Source organism: Podarcis liolepis (genome assembly GCF_965112155.1).
Source record: "Podarcis liolepis genome assembly, chromosome: 9".
NCBI lineage: Eukaryota > Metazoa > Chordata > Lepidosauria > Squamata > Lacertidae > Podarcis > Podarcis liolepis.
In genome coordinates this window covers 41,394,373-41,411,882 of record NC_139564.1, presented here as the reverse complement: position 1 = coordinate 41,411,882, position 17,510 = coordinate 41,394,373, and the positions used below count along the sequence as shown (strand labels likewise).

At 41.8% G+C, this 17,510-nt stretch overlaps 1 protein-coding gene across 4 annotated transcripts in view; it reads right to left on the bottom strand.

Moving 5' to 3' along the window:
* Nucleotides 1-4,334: 4,334 nt before the first annotated feature.
* GLRB (glycine receptor beta) overlaps nt 4,335-17,510 on the bottom strand; it is a 28,570-nt gene continuing 15,394 nt past the window's right edge. Inside the window, exons 6-13 of one of the 4 annotated variants that reach the window (XR_014529913.1) lie at nt 17,252-17,334; nt 16,136-16,276; nt 11,756-11,908; nt 11,499-11,604; nt 10,843-10,938; nt 9,841-9,956; nt 8,877-9,169; nt 4,335-5,206 (exon numbers count right to left, since the gene is read on the bottom strand). Coding sequence is in view for 1 of the 4 variants with exons in the window: in XM_083520065.1 (XP_083376191.1) it covers nt 4,910-5,206; nt 8,877-9,169; nt 11,756-11,908; nt 16,136-16,276; nt 17,252-17,334 (967 nt within the window). In the remaining 3 variants the exon portion in view is untranslated. Of the gene's footprint in view, nt 5,207-8,876; nt 9,170-9,840; nt 9,957-10,842; nt 10,939-11,498; nt 11,605-11,755; nt 11,909-16,135; nt 16,277-17,251; nt 17,335-17,510 lie in introns of those variants that run through there. The other 3 variants (XR_014529914.1, XR_014529915.1, XM_083520065.1) reach the window with 3 other exon arrangements.

Sequence of the window (17,510 nt, the reverse complement as noted above, 5' to 3'; positions counted from 1 at the left end):
CAGTGCAAGGAAACATACTATTGGGAGATACCTTGTAGATGTCTTGAATGGTCACTGAAGCTATGAATGAATGTCGGAATGAAAGCACTTTAAAATATTATGGGTATATATAATGCAATGTTTAAACCTCATGTGTTATTCATGTGTAATTGTCGTAGCAAATATCCACAGGGTTGATATGCATGGAAAGGATGGCAGCATTTATGCCTAGAATCAGTCAGAACAGGGCTTTAGGCAGCTGATCATGCAGGGACTGAAAGACCTAGGATGACAACCAGTATTAGATGGGGTACTGGGCCAGTATGGTAAATCTGCAGGAAGTCAGGGGCAACCCAGAGCCTACCTAGAAGGATGCTAGAACAAGGATAGGCTGGCTACTTACATATCACCATAAAAAAGAAAATGCATCATCCTGCTTCAGGCACTGAAACTACTCTGGTTGGTGACATTTGTCAAGAGAGAGATAAGTTCAACCTTTCTCAAAGTCCTTGATCTCTTAGTGACTTTTGCTACTATTTGGCATGCTATCGTTCTGGACCAGCTCCAGGAGGTGATGATTGGGCCACTATATTACAGTGGCTCTGTTCCTGCTTTCAAGGTTGTTTTCAGAAAGCAGTTATGGGGGGGCTATTGCATCTTGTCTCTCATGCTATTGAACATCTATTTGAAGCCGCTGGAAGCTATTGCCAAGAGATGTGGAGTGAGGTGTTATCCATCTGCAGGTGTCCCGTTTTCTCTCTCCATTCTACCTCAATCAGGAGAGGCAGCTCAGATGCTAGAATGGTTCTTGGAAGCAGTGATTGACTGGATCCTGAGAAGACAGAAATGTTATGTGTTCTCCAGTCCCGGAGGTGGGAAGATGGCCTGTTCTGAACAGACTTGCACTCCCCTGGAAGATCTGTAGCCTGTGGTACTCCTGGATTCAACATTGCCACTGGAAGATCAGGTGGCCTCAGTGGCTAGGAGTGCCCATTCCCAGCTATACAGTTGCTTTACCAACTACATATAGCCCCTTATGGACAGATGTGATTTTGCCTCCATGCTCTGATACCTTTCAGATCGGATTGTTGTAACATGTTCTGTGTGAAGCTGCCCTGGAAGATGTCTCAGAAACTTCTTCAACTGGTCTAAAATGCATTTCTCGAATAGGACAGAGTGGGGTGTTTGGAAAGGAGTTTTGCGCTGCTTTTGCCTGTCTTCTGTTTTATGGCTGAATTGGAGGCCTGTGGGCAGAAAAGCAGGCAGAAATGGAATACTTTTATAAATAAATCACACGAGCCAATTGTATTTGGTCTCATTCTGTTGACCTAGGGATGGAAGGACATGAAACAGGCAAGGTTTTAGCCAACTGCTGAAAAAAGTGTGTGCTAGGTTATCTGAAATTCTGAAGACACCTGTGTGTCAAAACATCTATTTTGAGCAATCTAAACCCATCACTTAACCACGGGAATCAGGAGATATGAAATGTCTTGGTGCCACTCTTGGTGGCTTGCAGTTGAAGAAGTGTAAGAATAAGAAGCAGTCTGACAAATCATGGTACTGATTTAAAAGATCCTTTTGAATTTCTTCTTCTCTCCTCACTGAAGTGAGAGGGAAATGGTTGCAGTGGGATACAGTTCATGACCTTGCAAAACAAAACATGATTGTCCTCCTCATGTACTCTGCTTCCCAGCCCTTGCCAGTAATGCCACTTCAGACCTGTATTACCAAGCATATCACAGCACACAGTTCTCATGTATCCTCTTGTGTGAGTTTAGTAGAAAAAATAATTATTACATTATTGATTAAATGCTTTGTGATAAACACAACGGCCATCAAGAAGGCACAAGAGCAAAGAGTAACAGAAATTAATTTGGAAAGTAAATCCATATGGAAAGACGGTAAAGTTAAAATGTAGGCAATAATTACAGAAAAGTCATTTTGCTAATAAGGAGAATATACTTCAAAGGGGTTTGCAGCACAAGGTAATTATTTTCCCTCTAGAATCTGGAGAAGCAGTGAGTTGAAGGGAGATGAATCTATGTGTGTGTATCCTGTCATGTGTGTGGCATGCACTAACTGCTCAAATCTGGCCATGCAATCCGACATGATTCAGTTCGTAAGAAAGTGTTCTGCGTGAACAGTGAAAGGGAATGCACATCCAAAGAGAACCATCCCATGTAATTCCAATTCAACTGCAGGATGGAGACGTAAAAGCCCTATCTCACTCATACCCTGAAGTGTAAATGGGGATTGCATATAATGCCTCACTGATTAAGCTGGATGTGCATAATTCTTCCATGTATGAACTCAGTTCTTAAAATCCAGCAAGAACACCATACACTGTTTCAACCTGTGAATGTCCCCTGATAGATCAGGACCAAGAATTACTTCTCCAGTTCTTTCCACTTTAAACAGTAATGGCTTCCCCCAAAGACTCCTCGTATCAGCAGCTTGCTACGTGAACTCATTTCCATGTGGCAACATTATAAGCTGCTGTTGCTGTCTGCATGTATGAAATGAGCTAAACACTGTATCTCTGTAATAAAAAAACAACTTTGAAATGTCCCATATGTAAAATAATTCATGTTTAATTATTAGAGTACTTCTATCTCATCCTCTTAGTGCAAACCACTTAGAGGTCTAACTATAATCAAGCGGTATATAACTTTTGTTAAACAAACAAACTCCTCAAGCACATTTTCCCTCCCCCCACATGGCGTCGTCCCCCCCATGGCATTTGGGGCCTGATGAATCTTCAATAATTGCAAACAAACAAAGTCAAATTCTCATTCTGTTTGCCCAAGTATACTGCCAATAGGAAATACATGGTTCTGTTTGTGAAATAAACAACTCAAATGCAATTCCATGCTAAGCAAGACTGAATCAGTGTCAGCTGACAAAGCTTTGTAACTTGATTCTCCTCCAGGGGCCTCAAACATCTGTAATCTTAATTAAGACACTGTACCCTGAATGTTCAGATACACAAACCCCATTTCTTTGCTCTTCACTATGGCAGTCTCGGCTGGATAAATTTCATCTCCATTGTGTGATAGCTATTTCTTTATTTGGTTGGCTGAAATTACAGACCTCAAGAAGACAGTGCAAGTCAAAGCTTTCTTCCAAGCAGTGTCTCACTTGCTCTTGTTACCAAACTTAGGTGTGGAGATTTGATGTGAGGTAAACAATGTGGACTGTTTGCTTTATGGTGATTTTAATTGCTAGGATCTTACCGCAGAAAGATATTTTTGTGGATTTGGGGGAAAGATAGGGCTCTTGCATTCCAGATTATATGGTTGGAAGCAACACTAAATAGGGACATTAAAACTGTATGCTAAACTTTGAGATTATAGGTTGTAATCCATGACAGATGGCTAGGGCCGAGCACTGGATTTGGCTGAACCCCAAAGCCTAAACTGAACTGGGTGATGAGAAGGGATCTGGGCTTTTCCTGAGTCGTGGACAGCCCTGGATTGCTCTAGGGTGCGCTGGGTGTCCCAATCGATCCAGGACTGTCAGTGGGAAGCAAAGGAAGAAAGTCCAACCCGTTGCAGACCAGGGACACAGGGTTTTTCCTGTGATCAACTTCAAGGAAGGGGAGCAAATTAGAAAATGCCCACCCACCCACATCACCACAACAGAACACTGGGTGTGGCCCATATAACCCTCCTGTGGGTCTCGAGCCTTTGTCCCAGGAAGACTGCAAGTGCTATCTGCAGGTATCCTTCTCAGGTGTGGCTGCTGTGTTGTGCATCTTCTACTTGCAAGTGTTGTGCTTAGGCTGCAAGGAGCCTAAGGGGATTCAAGCCCTTACCTGAAAGATGCCTGTCAGCTGCAGGGCAGCATGTTTCCATCTTCCTTATTGTGTGTATGGTGACAGAGGGTTTTGTGCTGGGGGGGGGGGCGTATCTCTATCACTGTGAGTTCCCTGGCTACCTCTGGGTGTAAATAACCTGTAGGTGTCATCTCTGACACAGTATGTGATTGGTGGGTGCTGGCAGCATTTCCACAGATGCTGTATCTGAATTTTTTATACTATTTTTGTACGTTCTGGTTCCGTACTTGATCCTTCCCTTCCCAGGCTGAGCATCTAATAGAAACAGCAGCATTCTACTAGTGTAGTAGCTGCAAGTCTCCATCCCCGGTGTAATGAGTATGTAGGACTGTACATGAACTTTAAATTTACAGTAGAACTGTAAATGAACTTATAGATAGGACAGAACTCTTTAGCCCTGGGCTTCTTCAAAGTCCGTTGCACTGGGCCAGTCTCCATCCACAATGTTTGGCAGCACACTTGGCTCATGCTGAAACACATGGTGCAATTTTAAATAAATGATCTGATTTTGCAAAACTAGTAATTCTCTGATCTTTATTTTTCCACATAGACAAGATCAGCTTAAGATATACTTGGCCCACTTACAAAGTCTACATGATTTGAATTACAACATCAGCTTGTTCTTCCACAGTGCCATTTAACTTTATACAAGAACAAGATGGGTCTTGGCTTTGAGAGTCATAAGGAGAACTTTTAAATACTACATATACTAGAATATTGATCTTACTGGTAATCAGCGTGCACATCGGTTTCATTATCAGAAACACTTTGACTCTTGGTTATGTTCATAGGGAGTGTTGTCCAGCTTCAATAATGTAGTATGCGTTGTCCTTCGTATATTCCTAAAGCAGGATGTACGCTGTACATTTATATACAACAGTTGGTTCAAGCACAGACATTGCGGTGTCATGCTTTCATTCAAAACCAGGATGCCCCTTTCTCTCCCCACCCCCCAATTACAGTCACATAGGGCATCTAATATGCAATATATTGCTTTGCAAATGCAAAATAATTGTTGCAGACCGGCCTTCATGATGGAATGGAATGGCATATATTGCACACACTTCTTTATTCCTCCAAAAATAAAAAGGTCTATCATAAATATACGGACCAATATATGACGTTGAAGAAAAGGAAGCAAAATGGAAACAGCGCCCTTGCATACAGATCGATCCGCTTGGCGGCTGATGGGATGACAGGCTTGGGGGGAGGGGGCTTCTTGTTGTTCTTTGCCTGAGACTTCCCAAGCCCACTGTTCACTTCGATGGGCTTCCCGTAACAGTCATAGTTTGACAGTTCAAAATCCCTTGGCAAGCTTCCAACAATACTGAAATCATTGGATCTCAGGTCAGATTTCGAAGTACAAACTTTTTTGCATCGGGTCTCCCCAACCTAGGGAAACAAACAAACAGCATTTCGGAAGCCATGAATTACTCTAGTGTTTCAATAGCAAGCACACAACCACATTAGCTAACCTATTCTATATGGGTTGAGCTGCAACTTGAGACTCATGACTAAGGCTGCAGTGCTAACCCCACTTACCTGGGAGTAAACCCCACTGAATTCTTCTGAGTAGATGTGGGTAGGGGTGCACTGTAATTTTAGATGGGCCCCTAAATCGACTGGACTCTGCAGCTATTCCAGTTGTTCCTTTGCTCTGTTAATTACATGCAAGTAAGATATACCAAACTGCCAGGTTTTCATGCTGCTGTTCCAATTGTGTTATTTGTGTATTGATTTTAATTGTTTTACTGTATATCTTGCTTAATCTGCAATTGGATTTTTAAACCACTCTGGGATAAATATGAAGACAGCTGGAATATATATATATATATATATATATATATATATATATATATATGCCTTAAAAACGCAAATAAACATCTGCCTGGCTCAATTCAGATTCCATCCATCAAAGTTTTCATGCTGAACACATTTTGTCATTATCAAAGAGTCAGAGTTCTGGAACCATAATGGTAATTTATTTAAAATCTATGTTAATAAAGTCCTAAACAATCTGCTCAAAAGCAAATTATGTTTATCCATCTGAACAGAAGTTGGGTGGGGGTGTCCTTTTTAAAAAATAAATGCATTGTGAGGAATTTCAGAAAATATTCATGATGACAAACTGCACAAATGAAGAAAGAAAGAAAACATGGGGAATTTTTTTTGTGATTGGATAATACTATGAAGGGACATATGAATGGACAATGCTAGCCAAAACTGTGACTCTGTGCTGATTTGTATCAGAAGCAAGAGACAGGAGATTTCTCGTTAGAGGTTTTAAAAGATACACAAGCAATATACCTATTTCTCTTTTAGGATTGATTGCCTACATTTTCATCACCTTCAGAAATATATTCATCACATGCATGATGCCAAAGTCATTATTTTAAGCCAATGCATATTTATTAGATGGGGGCGCAGTATCTTTAAACGGGCAGGATGAAAATGTGATATTTCAAAACTTGAGGGACTGGGGAACCCAAAGCAAGAATCAACTTCCCTACAAGGAAAGACTGGAATATTTGGGCCTTAAAAAAGCACACCCTCTCACATTAATTTTTCACGTTATCTTCAGAAATAGTGAGAGAAAAATGAATGTATGCCTTTAAAGGAAGTGTAAAAAGGGACCTTCTTTGAAACAACCATAGAATCAGGTAATTCATAGAACTGGAAGGGACCACGAGGATCATCTAGTTCAAGTCCCTGCACTGCAGGAATCTTTCACCCAACATGGGGCTTGAACCCACAACTCTGAGTCTTATGCTCTACTGACAGAGCTAGCACTGTCATGCGTATGTTCAAAAGCACAAACTGAAAATGGATAGAGCTGTGGGATCAACTGGAAGAGACCACAGTGGCAACATATGAATGGACAGCTTATAGACACAGACTTTCTTTGGATAAGTACAATGGTATTTTGAATGGGTTTACACAGAATATATTAGGTTATTGAAAAGTATATGTATATTAGGATAATGAGAATATGCATTTCTGTATATTAATGAATGGTAAGTATTGTTTCTTTTTTTCAATCTCATCCACTTTTCTTGCTTTCTTTTTTCTCATTCTATCTTCTTATAAAGGAAACGTTATTGATAAAATATTATTATTTTTTTAAAAAAAACCACTGGAAGAGACCACAACAATTTCATACAATTTTAACTAAGGGACTCCTTTCACTGATTGGCACAGGAGCACGGTATGTGTGAATTCTCAAATTGAACTGAACTATTAAGCGCCCACCCCCGCTGCTTCACTAAGAAACATAGCCTACTACGTATGTGCAATAAGAATTTGTTACAAATGATGATGATGCCGCAAAGAGTCACTAGAGGGTGCAAGATGGTAATTTGTTTCTTGGTAGGCAGGTTCTGGCATCAGGGAACAAACTCTGATGTTTTCCTACTGTTCAGAGGGGAAGCTAAACTGTACATTTCCCCATGACTGTCAGCTGGAATTAAGCAATAGCAATGCATCTATGCATCTTCTGCATAATTGATCTAGTTTTGCGCAATCATCCTGATGCTCAACTGTAGCCATGAAAATACCGTCTGAGTTAATTGATGAGACAATAAATGCATTCTGTTATGCAGCTCCATCACTGGCCCTGGAGGTCCATTTAACCTGGAGGGACGGAGGCAGGAGCACACACACACACACACATATACAACTAGCCTTACTTAATATAGGCACACAGACCTCTCACACACTGTCCTGACACCGTCACACATTTTTTGCTCTCTCTAATGTGGCGCACCCTGTGTGTGTGTCTCACACACCAAAGGTAAGGGTTAGGATGGGGAAAGAGTAAAGCTGGAGGGTGTGAGAGAGAGCATTTCTATGCTCCACGGTGAGAAAGGATGCACTCCTTTGCTTCCTCTGTTATGAGACTGTAGCACTTTAGCCTGATCTTTTATTTCCCTTCTCTTCCCTCCCCCTCCCCTTTTATGAAGATCACCCACTCTGAGACTCCACAGCTAATTCTCCCCTGGCCTCCTTGCTGGCCAAGTAGGACCAGCTAGCCCTGGGGATTATCTAATTGATTTTTGATTTTTATTCATGGTTTTTATACTGTATTTTATGCTGCTTTTATAATTAAGTGTTTTAAAGTGTTTTAAATTTGTTGTTAGCAGCCTTGAGTCCGGTTTTTGAACTGGGAAGGGCGGGGTATAAATAAAAAATGTATTATTATTATTATTATTATTATTATTATTATTATTATTATTATTAGTGCTTCTTGGTGAGAAAGGCAAGTGCAGCTGTAATTACCCTCCCCATTCCCAAGGAATTGCAATTTCTTTCCTTTTTTAAAAGGGTTAATCAATTATGTCCATGGAACAGGATCACAGCATTTAACACAAGGCATGACATTTTGTCTTATGATGGACAGCAATAGAAAATTTCCTGAGGTCAAAGACTTGATTCATTTAAAGAGCTAAAAGACTAATCCAACTTATGGCTAAAGCATCTTCCTAGTACAAGGATACCTAATACTACATTATACTGCCACGGCAATGTTGTGCAGCCTCTAAGAAAACAGGGCTGTTCTGAATGGCACCCCTTAGGATTTGATGCAAAGGACCACGGTTGCACATCTCTTGTTCTCAGGGCCCTCCCATGACATTTTGGAACAGCCAATGATGCCTCTCCCCACAAGCCATGGCACATATTACCCTAAGGCTAGTCAAGAAAATCCCACAAGTGCCTTTCCCCCTCCCTTGCAGTAAAAATAAAACAATAAATCGGATACCTAACCATTTGCTGCCATGACACCCCAAATCAGCTCCCTGAGGCAGGTAACTCCCTCTGGCTAAAGGCAGGGACAAGTCTGGGTTTTTTTTACCCTTCTTTGTGTGCCTACTTCAGCAGCTCTTTCAGCAAGCATCTTAAACTTTCAAAAATGCTTCCCCGCAGCATCACAATCAAATACAATGAACTGCTTAGGCAAAAACCCTCCAATCGAGCATCTACACAGCATTGCCCCCTATGCTTAAAAAAACAAACAACCGAAAATTGAGCAAGTTTGCAAAAGTAAAGACACAATAAGGGCACTTACCTGTAAAGTGCTGATGTGCACAGGGGTGCCTGTGCCATTCACAGTATTCTTCTTAGCGGCATTTCCGCTTTTCCCTTCTGCTTGCTCTGCTTTGGCCATTTTGGCTTTTTCAACTTCGATTCGCTTTGGGTTGTTCAGCATAACCTGAACCACGGCATACTCAACCAGCGAAGCAAACCCAAAGAGAAGGCAGGCAATTAGCCACACATCTAAGGCCTTCACATAAGACACTTTGGGGAGTTCGGCAGCAAGCGTGGTACATTCTGAGGCCAAGCTGAGCACTGAAAAGATACCTAAAGTGGAGTGGGAAAGATCCAAGAATGTAATAGAAGCTTTCCTGCGCTGCTAGCCCTTTCCCCTCTTTGCTGCCTCTTCCCATGTTTATGCTGCCGGTTCCTAAAGGATGACATTTCCTAAAAAGGAACAGGACTTGCTGATGCACCACATATGCTTTGCAGGAGATGAAAATGAATGTACAAGGTGAATTATGGATTCCGGTGCATGCACTGATCACATAATAATTCTGAACACATATATAAGCAATGATGGCTACAAACGGTTTTTATTGTTGCTAACTGCTCTATTTATCTTGGCACAACTATGTCTTTCCCCCTTATCAGTGCTAGTTCCTACCACCAATCAAATGGTGTTTTAGATGTCACAAAATGATGGAGTAATATTGAAACCGAGTGCCTTGACTGGTGGCTGTCTCTGCTCCTGAGTTTCCCTGCAGGGAATGTAGCAATCAAAGTGGTTGTCTATATGGGTACTAATTTTATACATCTCAAAACAGTCTGAAGCGTCCATCCTGTTGTTATGTTGCTACTTCGAAAAATGTGTGTTGAATTTAACAATTCTCTACCTTTGACAGCAAAGAGCCAAGGATATTCATCTTTGTAGAGCTACATTCTATAGTCCTTCAAATACCTTGTACTTCACAGCCATTTAAAGTTTGAAAACTAACCTCAGTCAATGGATTTCAGATTTTAGAAAAAGAGTTCAGCTTGTCCTTTCATTGCATTGTTCAACAGGGCAGCGGAGGTCACTGTGGCCTGCTGCTACTTTCCATTTGCCTTGAATCTGAGGGTGAAAAGTTCAGCCTCAGAGAGATGGAAAAGAATAAGATCTTACTCTATTTCAAAGGAAATGTGTAATCTGGCTGAAGGGGGTGGAAGAAAGATTTCTATCAAGTAGCCACTTTGCTCTGAAACCAACAGTATTATGGCTTCAGAAAATGTCAGAGAAGGGCTTCTAAACATGCTGGAATTTGAAGGCCCTGGGGCCTAGCCAACAGGAGGACAACAGGTTGTGTAGACCATAGGCTGGGTGAGAGACCACAGACCAGGTGGGAAAATACGCCCCACCAGACCTCTCTATCTAGCGCTTGCAACTCCCCCCCCCCTTGGCCACACCCCTTGCCAGCCCTCCTTCATGCCACAATTCAGAGTTTTTGCTTGCTTGGAATGCTTCACCCTCTTTTGCCTCTGGCATGTGGTCTAAAAAGGATTCCCTACTGCGGGAGGCAGTGGAAGACAGGAGTGCCCGACGTGCTCTGGTCCATGGCATCACAAAGAGCCGGACACAACTAAACGACTAAACAACAACAACTTTTGATTCAGAGGAGCCTGTCCTTGTTCTTATGCAGAGAGAACTAAAGACACGCCATCTTCCCTCCTGCTAAAGTGACTTAGGACCACCCCACAAACTGAATAAATGTGGGGGCCTCTTTCAGTGAGGACTGTACCTGTGCAGCCTTTTCCCTTTGGCTGGTGACAGCTTGTCTTGTCTCCCTTTTCTATTTGCAAAGTTCATAGTTAAGTCTGAAACTTATTTGTGCGATACCATCAGCACTACCATCTTCAAGTTTCCTTGAAGGGGGCAACAGCATCACATGGTATCTTTGGAAAACTGCTAGGGCCTCAGGGCCCACCAACACAGATGCATGCTCAGGGCAGCTTAAGCTTACTTTTTTGGGGAAAGGGTAGTCTGGGAACTGGTGTTCAAAGGACTGCTGGGTCCAGACTATTTCCAACTCCTCCAGTGCCCTGGATGTAGCATCACTCTTGAAACAATTGAACATCAAGGTCATTTTAGGAAATGAACATGGCAGCTGCTAGGATGCTTAAAGAGCCGCTGTTGCTGTCTACCTCATGGCTATTTTGGTACTTGGCACTTGTGGTACAACATCTGACAGCTGCTTAGAGCCGCCATTACTCACTTTCCACCATTAGGTAAGCTTGAGGGGCACTGCGGGTGCATACTAGAATTCACTAGGGCCCATTGAGAAACCAGCTTACACTAAAGCCAGGCTAGTGCTTGGATGGGTCCTAAGTTGGTTTGCTGGGGGGGGGGGTGCCCTCAAACCTATTGGTGATGAAACAAAAATAGGAATCCAAGTTCTCTGGGCTGTTGCTGAAATGCTCACTTGAGAGTGGGACTCACTCTCAGCCGAAATCCACAGATGAAATTGGGTATCATAGCATTTCATCATCCCACCCTCCATATGTTCAACAAATGTTGGTGAAGCCCCATATACTCCCCCTGGCTAAGGTTTAAAGATCCAGGATCTGTTATTCTACCCCTGCACCCCAAAGCTGATAATGCTTCTGAAGTTCTACTCACAGTTGCACTCATACAGGCCACAGTGGTGATTTAGTGAGCAGAGACAGGAGCAATCTGTTTATAGGCTACAGATCTTGTCTTTTAAAAAGTGGAGACATGTATGGGACTGAAAAAGAGAAGATTGGGATGAGAGTGAAGAGCATGCCATGAGAGTTGAGTTGCCTTCAGTAATCCAATGAAATCTGCTACTGAAGCAACCACAGAACAGACATTGGGTGACACTGGGTGGTTCTGACAGCAGATGAAACTCAGGTTACCCAGAGGCACTCTTGCAGCACTTGCATCAGGATTGATCCAAAATGAGAGCCACGACAGGACGACAATGAGCAGCGTGGGAGCATAAACGCCCATCATGTAAAAGCCAACTTGTCTTCTTAAAGTGAAGATCACTTCTACACAGGTGTAGTAACCTTTGGAGAAAGAATAGACACGTTTAGGTATTCATGTTTCTAGAAGCCCCTGGTCTCAGATATGGATGCTTTAAAATCACCCAGCCCCCTGCTCCACATTTTGTGGGTTCTTCATATGATTTCAAAGGAAGCTGTCCTGAACTTTGAGCTTGCCCTAATTCAGGTTTAAATACTTTGTGGGTGGGGGGAGATTGAACAAAGAGAATATCTGCTTTCAGCAGCACTGTGTCAGTTGACAGGAGAAAAATAAAAGCAAGAAGGTGGCTTGGTGAATGTAAGAGGTTTCTCACACTCACATATGTGCACATATACATACAGTATCCTCCTCTGCCTGTAGTGACAAAAAGGGCAGGTCTGTTTCCATAAGAGGATTACATCTTCTTGTATATAAAACATAAGCAGATATTATGCCATAGCCAATATGGCAGTATTCCACTTCCTATTTTTTGTGGGAAATGAAACCTATGTAATGAAATTTCATTGTGTGACAGTGCAAATCTCCTCTTGTAAAATACAAAAATAATGTTTGGATGAATTTTCTCAATAATTTTGAGTGACACATGAGTGCAGAGCTTCAGACACAGGACTGACCACTCTCTAGCCAACCTCTTTACACAACAAATCTAAGTACAAACATTCATAATAAAACATAAAGTTCGCTGCTAATCATTTAAAAAGTCCAGGACAAAATACAACTAAATAAAACATGAAGAGCAAAATTGTCTAATTAATGTATTGAACATGAACTGGTTATTTGATCCTCTCCTCTTTTATGATCTTCAGCTAGTGGAATGCTTTCTATGCCATTTATAAACGGATTCCACAGATTGTCAAATTCTTATTTCATTTTCCATACTATATATGACTTTTATGTGTTCAGCTGTTTGTGTTAGGTCAGAAATTCACTCCTGCTCTGACTAAAAGCCCTTATATTATATTTCAATAGAAAGCATAACATTCCTAGTCACCGAGATGAACAATGTAAATTTCACATTAAGGGAGGTCAGCTGGCAGTTTCATTATAATAATAATTCAATAGTCAAAATTGAACACAAGAGATATCTTGAAACTTCCTCTTGCTTGTGCTGTTTCTATCCATGTTTGCTCCCACACACTAAGAGTGCAATCCTAACTCCTATCCCCTGTTGAGGGTGGTGTTTATGAAGCAGTGACACCACAGTGGTCACAGAAGGTGGAGGAGGGCCAGGGCGATCAGGGCCAATCCCAGCACCAAGTCTAGGCTGGTGCAACAATTGGGTTTGGATGAGGCCACAGCAGGTGATGGCTACAAGACTGGCTCAGAATCCCTTTGTCTCAGCCCTGCCCTTGTAACAGCAGAGCCAAGCAAAGTGACTGCAACAACTCAATCCAACTCTCCTCCCTGCCTGGCATAGAAACTTGCTGGATTGCTCTTTAGCATACGTTTAGTAGTGTTAAGTGCTATCAGGATTCCAATTCCTCTAAAAGTAAGCACATAACTGGGAGAACAATTAATCCCCATGCTGTAGCTGCCAATACACACATTGCATCTCATTTTTGCAGAATTACAATCTGATTCAAAATCCAGTCAAAGAATATGCAGCTGTACAAACCAGCCTGGGGCAACAACGAGAGTTAGTTTGGTAGCTGGACTTTGGCAATCACTGCTTAATAGAGAAATGAAATGAAATAGGGAAGAAACAGTGATATAACTAAATAAAATATATGATGCCATTTGTTTCTGAATGCAATTACCTTGTAATTGTATTATGTTCTCCTACAATCTTCAGGATATGATGAGATACTGCCCCATAAAATGGCGGCAGTCTAAGAATTTCTTCTTCTTGCTACTACAGTTAGACCCACACACAAAAATCTAGCATTTGTACTGAAGCCATTAACTGATTTTGAATCTATGAAATTAATTAATTAATGGACTGATGTCAGGCAAAAATAAAGCTCTAATGCAAATGAGTCAGCAATCCACCCCCTCCACTGATCACTTTGATGAGGGTCTGATTATTTCCCCCTCTTACATACCTCATCATAATGCTCCCATGCTGATTATAATGTCAACTAGCATGACTCACTAGGCTAATCATCTAGTAATTACCAAGGCCAGTTAGTACAATCATAGTTAACAAGAAATATCTGCAGCTACCTAGCGGCAATCTGCATAAACCAGGTATCACAGATCAGGTTTCAGGAACTAAGGTTTAATGCAGTAGCTTCAGTGGTGAAACCAGTCCTTTTTTCAGGGGGTACTCTATGGTACGCAATATCAGCACCTCTCTTTGTTGTTGTCAAAAAGTGTGGCACAACTTCATAATGAGTACTAATCTGTTCACCTGTTCATGTAATAAGCTTGGCTTGTTAACCACTTAACAGACCTAGTATTTGGTTGAACATCAAACCATCAGAAGTATTAGAATAGAAGAGCCAGTATCCGAAAATACATGTCATTAAGTACAAAGGATACCTAGACAGCTTACAAAAGTCATGGCATTTCCAACACTACCCATCTCATGAGCAACTGCTGGGTCACTTGACAGATGGAAGCCTTGCCAAAATTGCTTCCAGGAACCAACAATTACATCATAAGGTACATGGATGAAACAAGTTGTAACTGTTGGTTTCAGACATCTAACCTGACTGACTTTGTTGTAATTTACTCCCTTTCTGACCTCTCCAAAATAGGATAATGGAGACCATTAATTCCATCACAAGGTATATGGCACCACCAGGGTAGAAATTATTATTTTTTGCATCATAAAATATCCATTCTGACTCTTCTTTCTATATGGGGCCAATCCCAAATCAGACCATTTAATATAGTCCAGGCCATTAAGCCCAAGGTCTAAAATTATCTGGCTACATCACCAAGAGCTCTACTTGGAATGCATCGCTTGAACAAACCCTATTTTAGTGCACTTGCTGAATTTCAGATCAGGCGACCCCCTCAGGCAAATGTTACAGGTCTGTTGCTGCTTAGGCTCTAGCTCCATGTTTTAGGACAGTCAGTGAAAAACCTATTCTTCTGACAGACCCAGTCCCCCTCTCCTTGGAGTTCTTGCCTATATGGTTAATTTTCTTCAGTGTAACAAGGAACGGAGCAATCCCAACCCCAGATCTGCTGACTGGAGGAGGCTAGGACTGAGTAGAGGTGCCTCTCCACTGGTGGAAAAAGGACTGCTGGCAGGAAGGGTCATGTCCTCTGGGGAGGTTCTCCAACCTCAAACCTGCAAAAAGTTCCACTGGCATAGAGCTGATTCCACCAGTTGTTGGTGGTGTCAGGTTTCATATGTGTGGTAGAAGCAGTCTTGGATCTGCTACAGCCAAAGCCCCTCTGTTTCCCCACGACTGGGCCCCTTACTTGTACCAGCCTGAAGATCGCCTGAGTAATTTGCCCACCTTTGGTTTCAGTGAGAAGGGGGAGGAAGAATGCTGGGGGAGAAAATTGAAAATGCACCACTTTTCACTCTGGTTGGGCTCTGGAAGTGGTGAATCATCAACTGCTTCACTCACATCCAGAGTAATTGACATATTATATTTCTGTTTACGGTTTCTGGCACCATTCAGAAATATAGGTGCATTTTCTCATACATGTTCTATCTCACAAATAAGCATACCATTCATAGGGTTGAGTGCTATCTATATCCTGCATCAGGGTAGACAATGTGGTGCTCTCAAGATGTTGTTGGATTCCAGCTTCCATCTGCCCCAGCCAACACAGCAAATAGTCAAGGGTGATAGGAACTGTAGACCAGCAACATCTAAAGGGTACGATATTGGCTGCTGCTGTTCTCCCTGGATAGCCCATTAGAAATATCAAGATATTTTGAATGATAAGACAGATATTGGGACTGCATAAACTGCTGCAAAACAAAACATGACTTCCCCTCCATTCTGATATCTTATTTTAGCGAGAGCATTTCCCCCAATCACTTTGTGGTTAATATGCCAATGATCTTCTAAACATTAATCCAAACAATTTTATTTTATTTTGAAAGTCAGAATTTGACGGATTATCGCCAACCAATGTCCATTTCAGGGGCCTAATCCAGCCCGCTGGTCCCTGTGGCACTTTATTTCCTGGGGTGCAATCCTAAAAAAGCTCAACAACTTTGGTCTTTGGTTGGCCCTTCACTTCATCAAATCTGGCCCTCTTTGAAAAGTTTGGACACCACTGCTATAGGTGATCAGAGTCTGACCATGCCATGAAATTCATCAATGTTCAATAGTACATACCAGTTCCTTTGTAGTATTTGGTGCAGTTCCCATATTCAATATCTTCTTTCCTAATGTCAAATTGTGGCAAAGCAATTTTCTCCAGTTGAACAGGATCACCAGATTGCCAGATAAATCGTAAATCATCGGTAGTGTAACCAACTAGGTGTTTGGGGAAAAAGGATTAAGAGACAAAAATAACAGATGCAATAGCCAATTATATTCCTTCATAGCAGGGGGTTGGGCTAGATGTCCCTTGTTGTCCCTTCCACCTCTACAATTCTCAGTCATACTGTGCCCTAGATTATTTGGCAGCCTCATTACTTCATGGGTATTCTTTATGCTGGTCTTATTTCACTGCTGCTGAAACATCTTCCCTGATTTCCGGTTTGTTTTCAGACACAATTCAGCATGCCATTATTTGACTCGAGAAGCCCTATATGGGTCTGGTTTCAGGCTATCTGAAGGACCACCTTTTCTTTGAAGAACCTTTCATTTGGTTAAGACTGTCCTCTGAAACTATGCTGCAGGTGCCTCCTTCAAAGTTGAGTTATGTCTCTACTGAGGATTGGGCTTTCTCCCTTTTGATATCCAACCTGTGAATCTTTTCCCCATGCAACCCCATTGCTACCCCACCCCACCTGAATCCAGGCAAGGAGCAGGGAGGTAGGTCCACAGGTCTTTCCTCCCTATCACATACATTACTTTGGCATGGTTCCACCCACCCACATCACCCTTCTTGTGATACAGAATCCCTGAAGTTGATAAGCATCCCTGCTAAAACTACGCCATGATCCTAACAGCATTTGACAGATATAAATTTCAGTGAAAACCAGTTGGGCTTCCAAGCAAATTATTTTAAGATCAGGCCTATGGAGCACAATTATATGTACTTTAACTCAGACATAACTCCTACTGAGTTCAGTGGGACTTACTCCCAGGTACTTTGATGCATAGGATCAAAGTACCACAGCTATGGGTTGAATTATAAAAGACAGAGACCAATGAACATGATTTTTTGAAACCATTGTACAAGTCCACATTCAAACAGTATTGTGCACTGTGTATCCTTTCTTCAGTTTATATAGGCACAACAGGAAGCGGTAGCTATTTTTATGCACAATCTGATTTACATACAGCTCTCCAACTGCATCTTGCAACGCTGTGTATCCATAGGAAACAAGGCCAAGTCCAACGGGCAGGAAAGCGTAACGGATAATCTGGAAATATAAACCGAAAGCTTGTGAGCAATTCAAAGCAACCTTCAAGTTAAAAGGGGAGGTGGTGGCTGTTGTTTGTTTTCATGTTCACAAATGTAGCAGATCAGTATGCAATGTATTCATATAAAGATGCACTTATTTTTCTACTCTAGGGGAGTTTCATTGCAACATTTTCA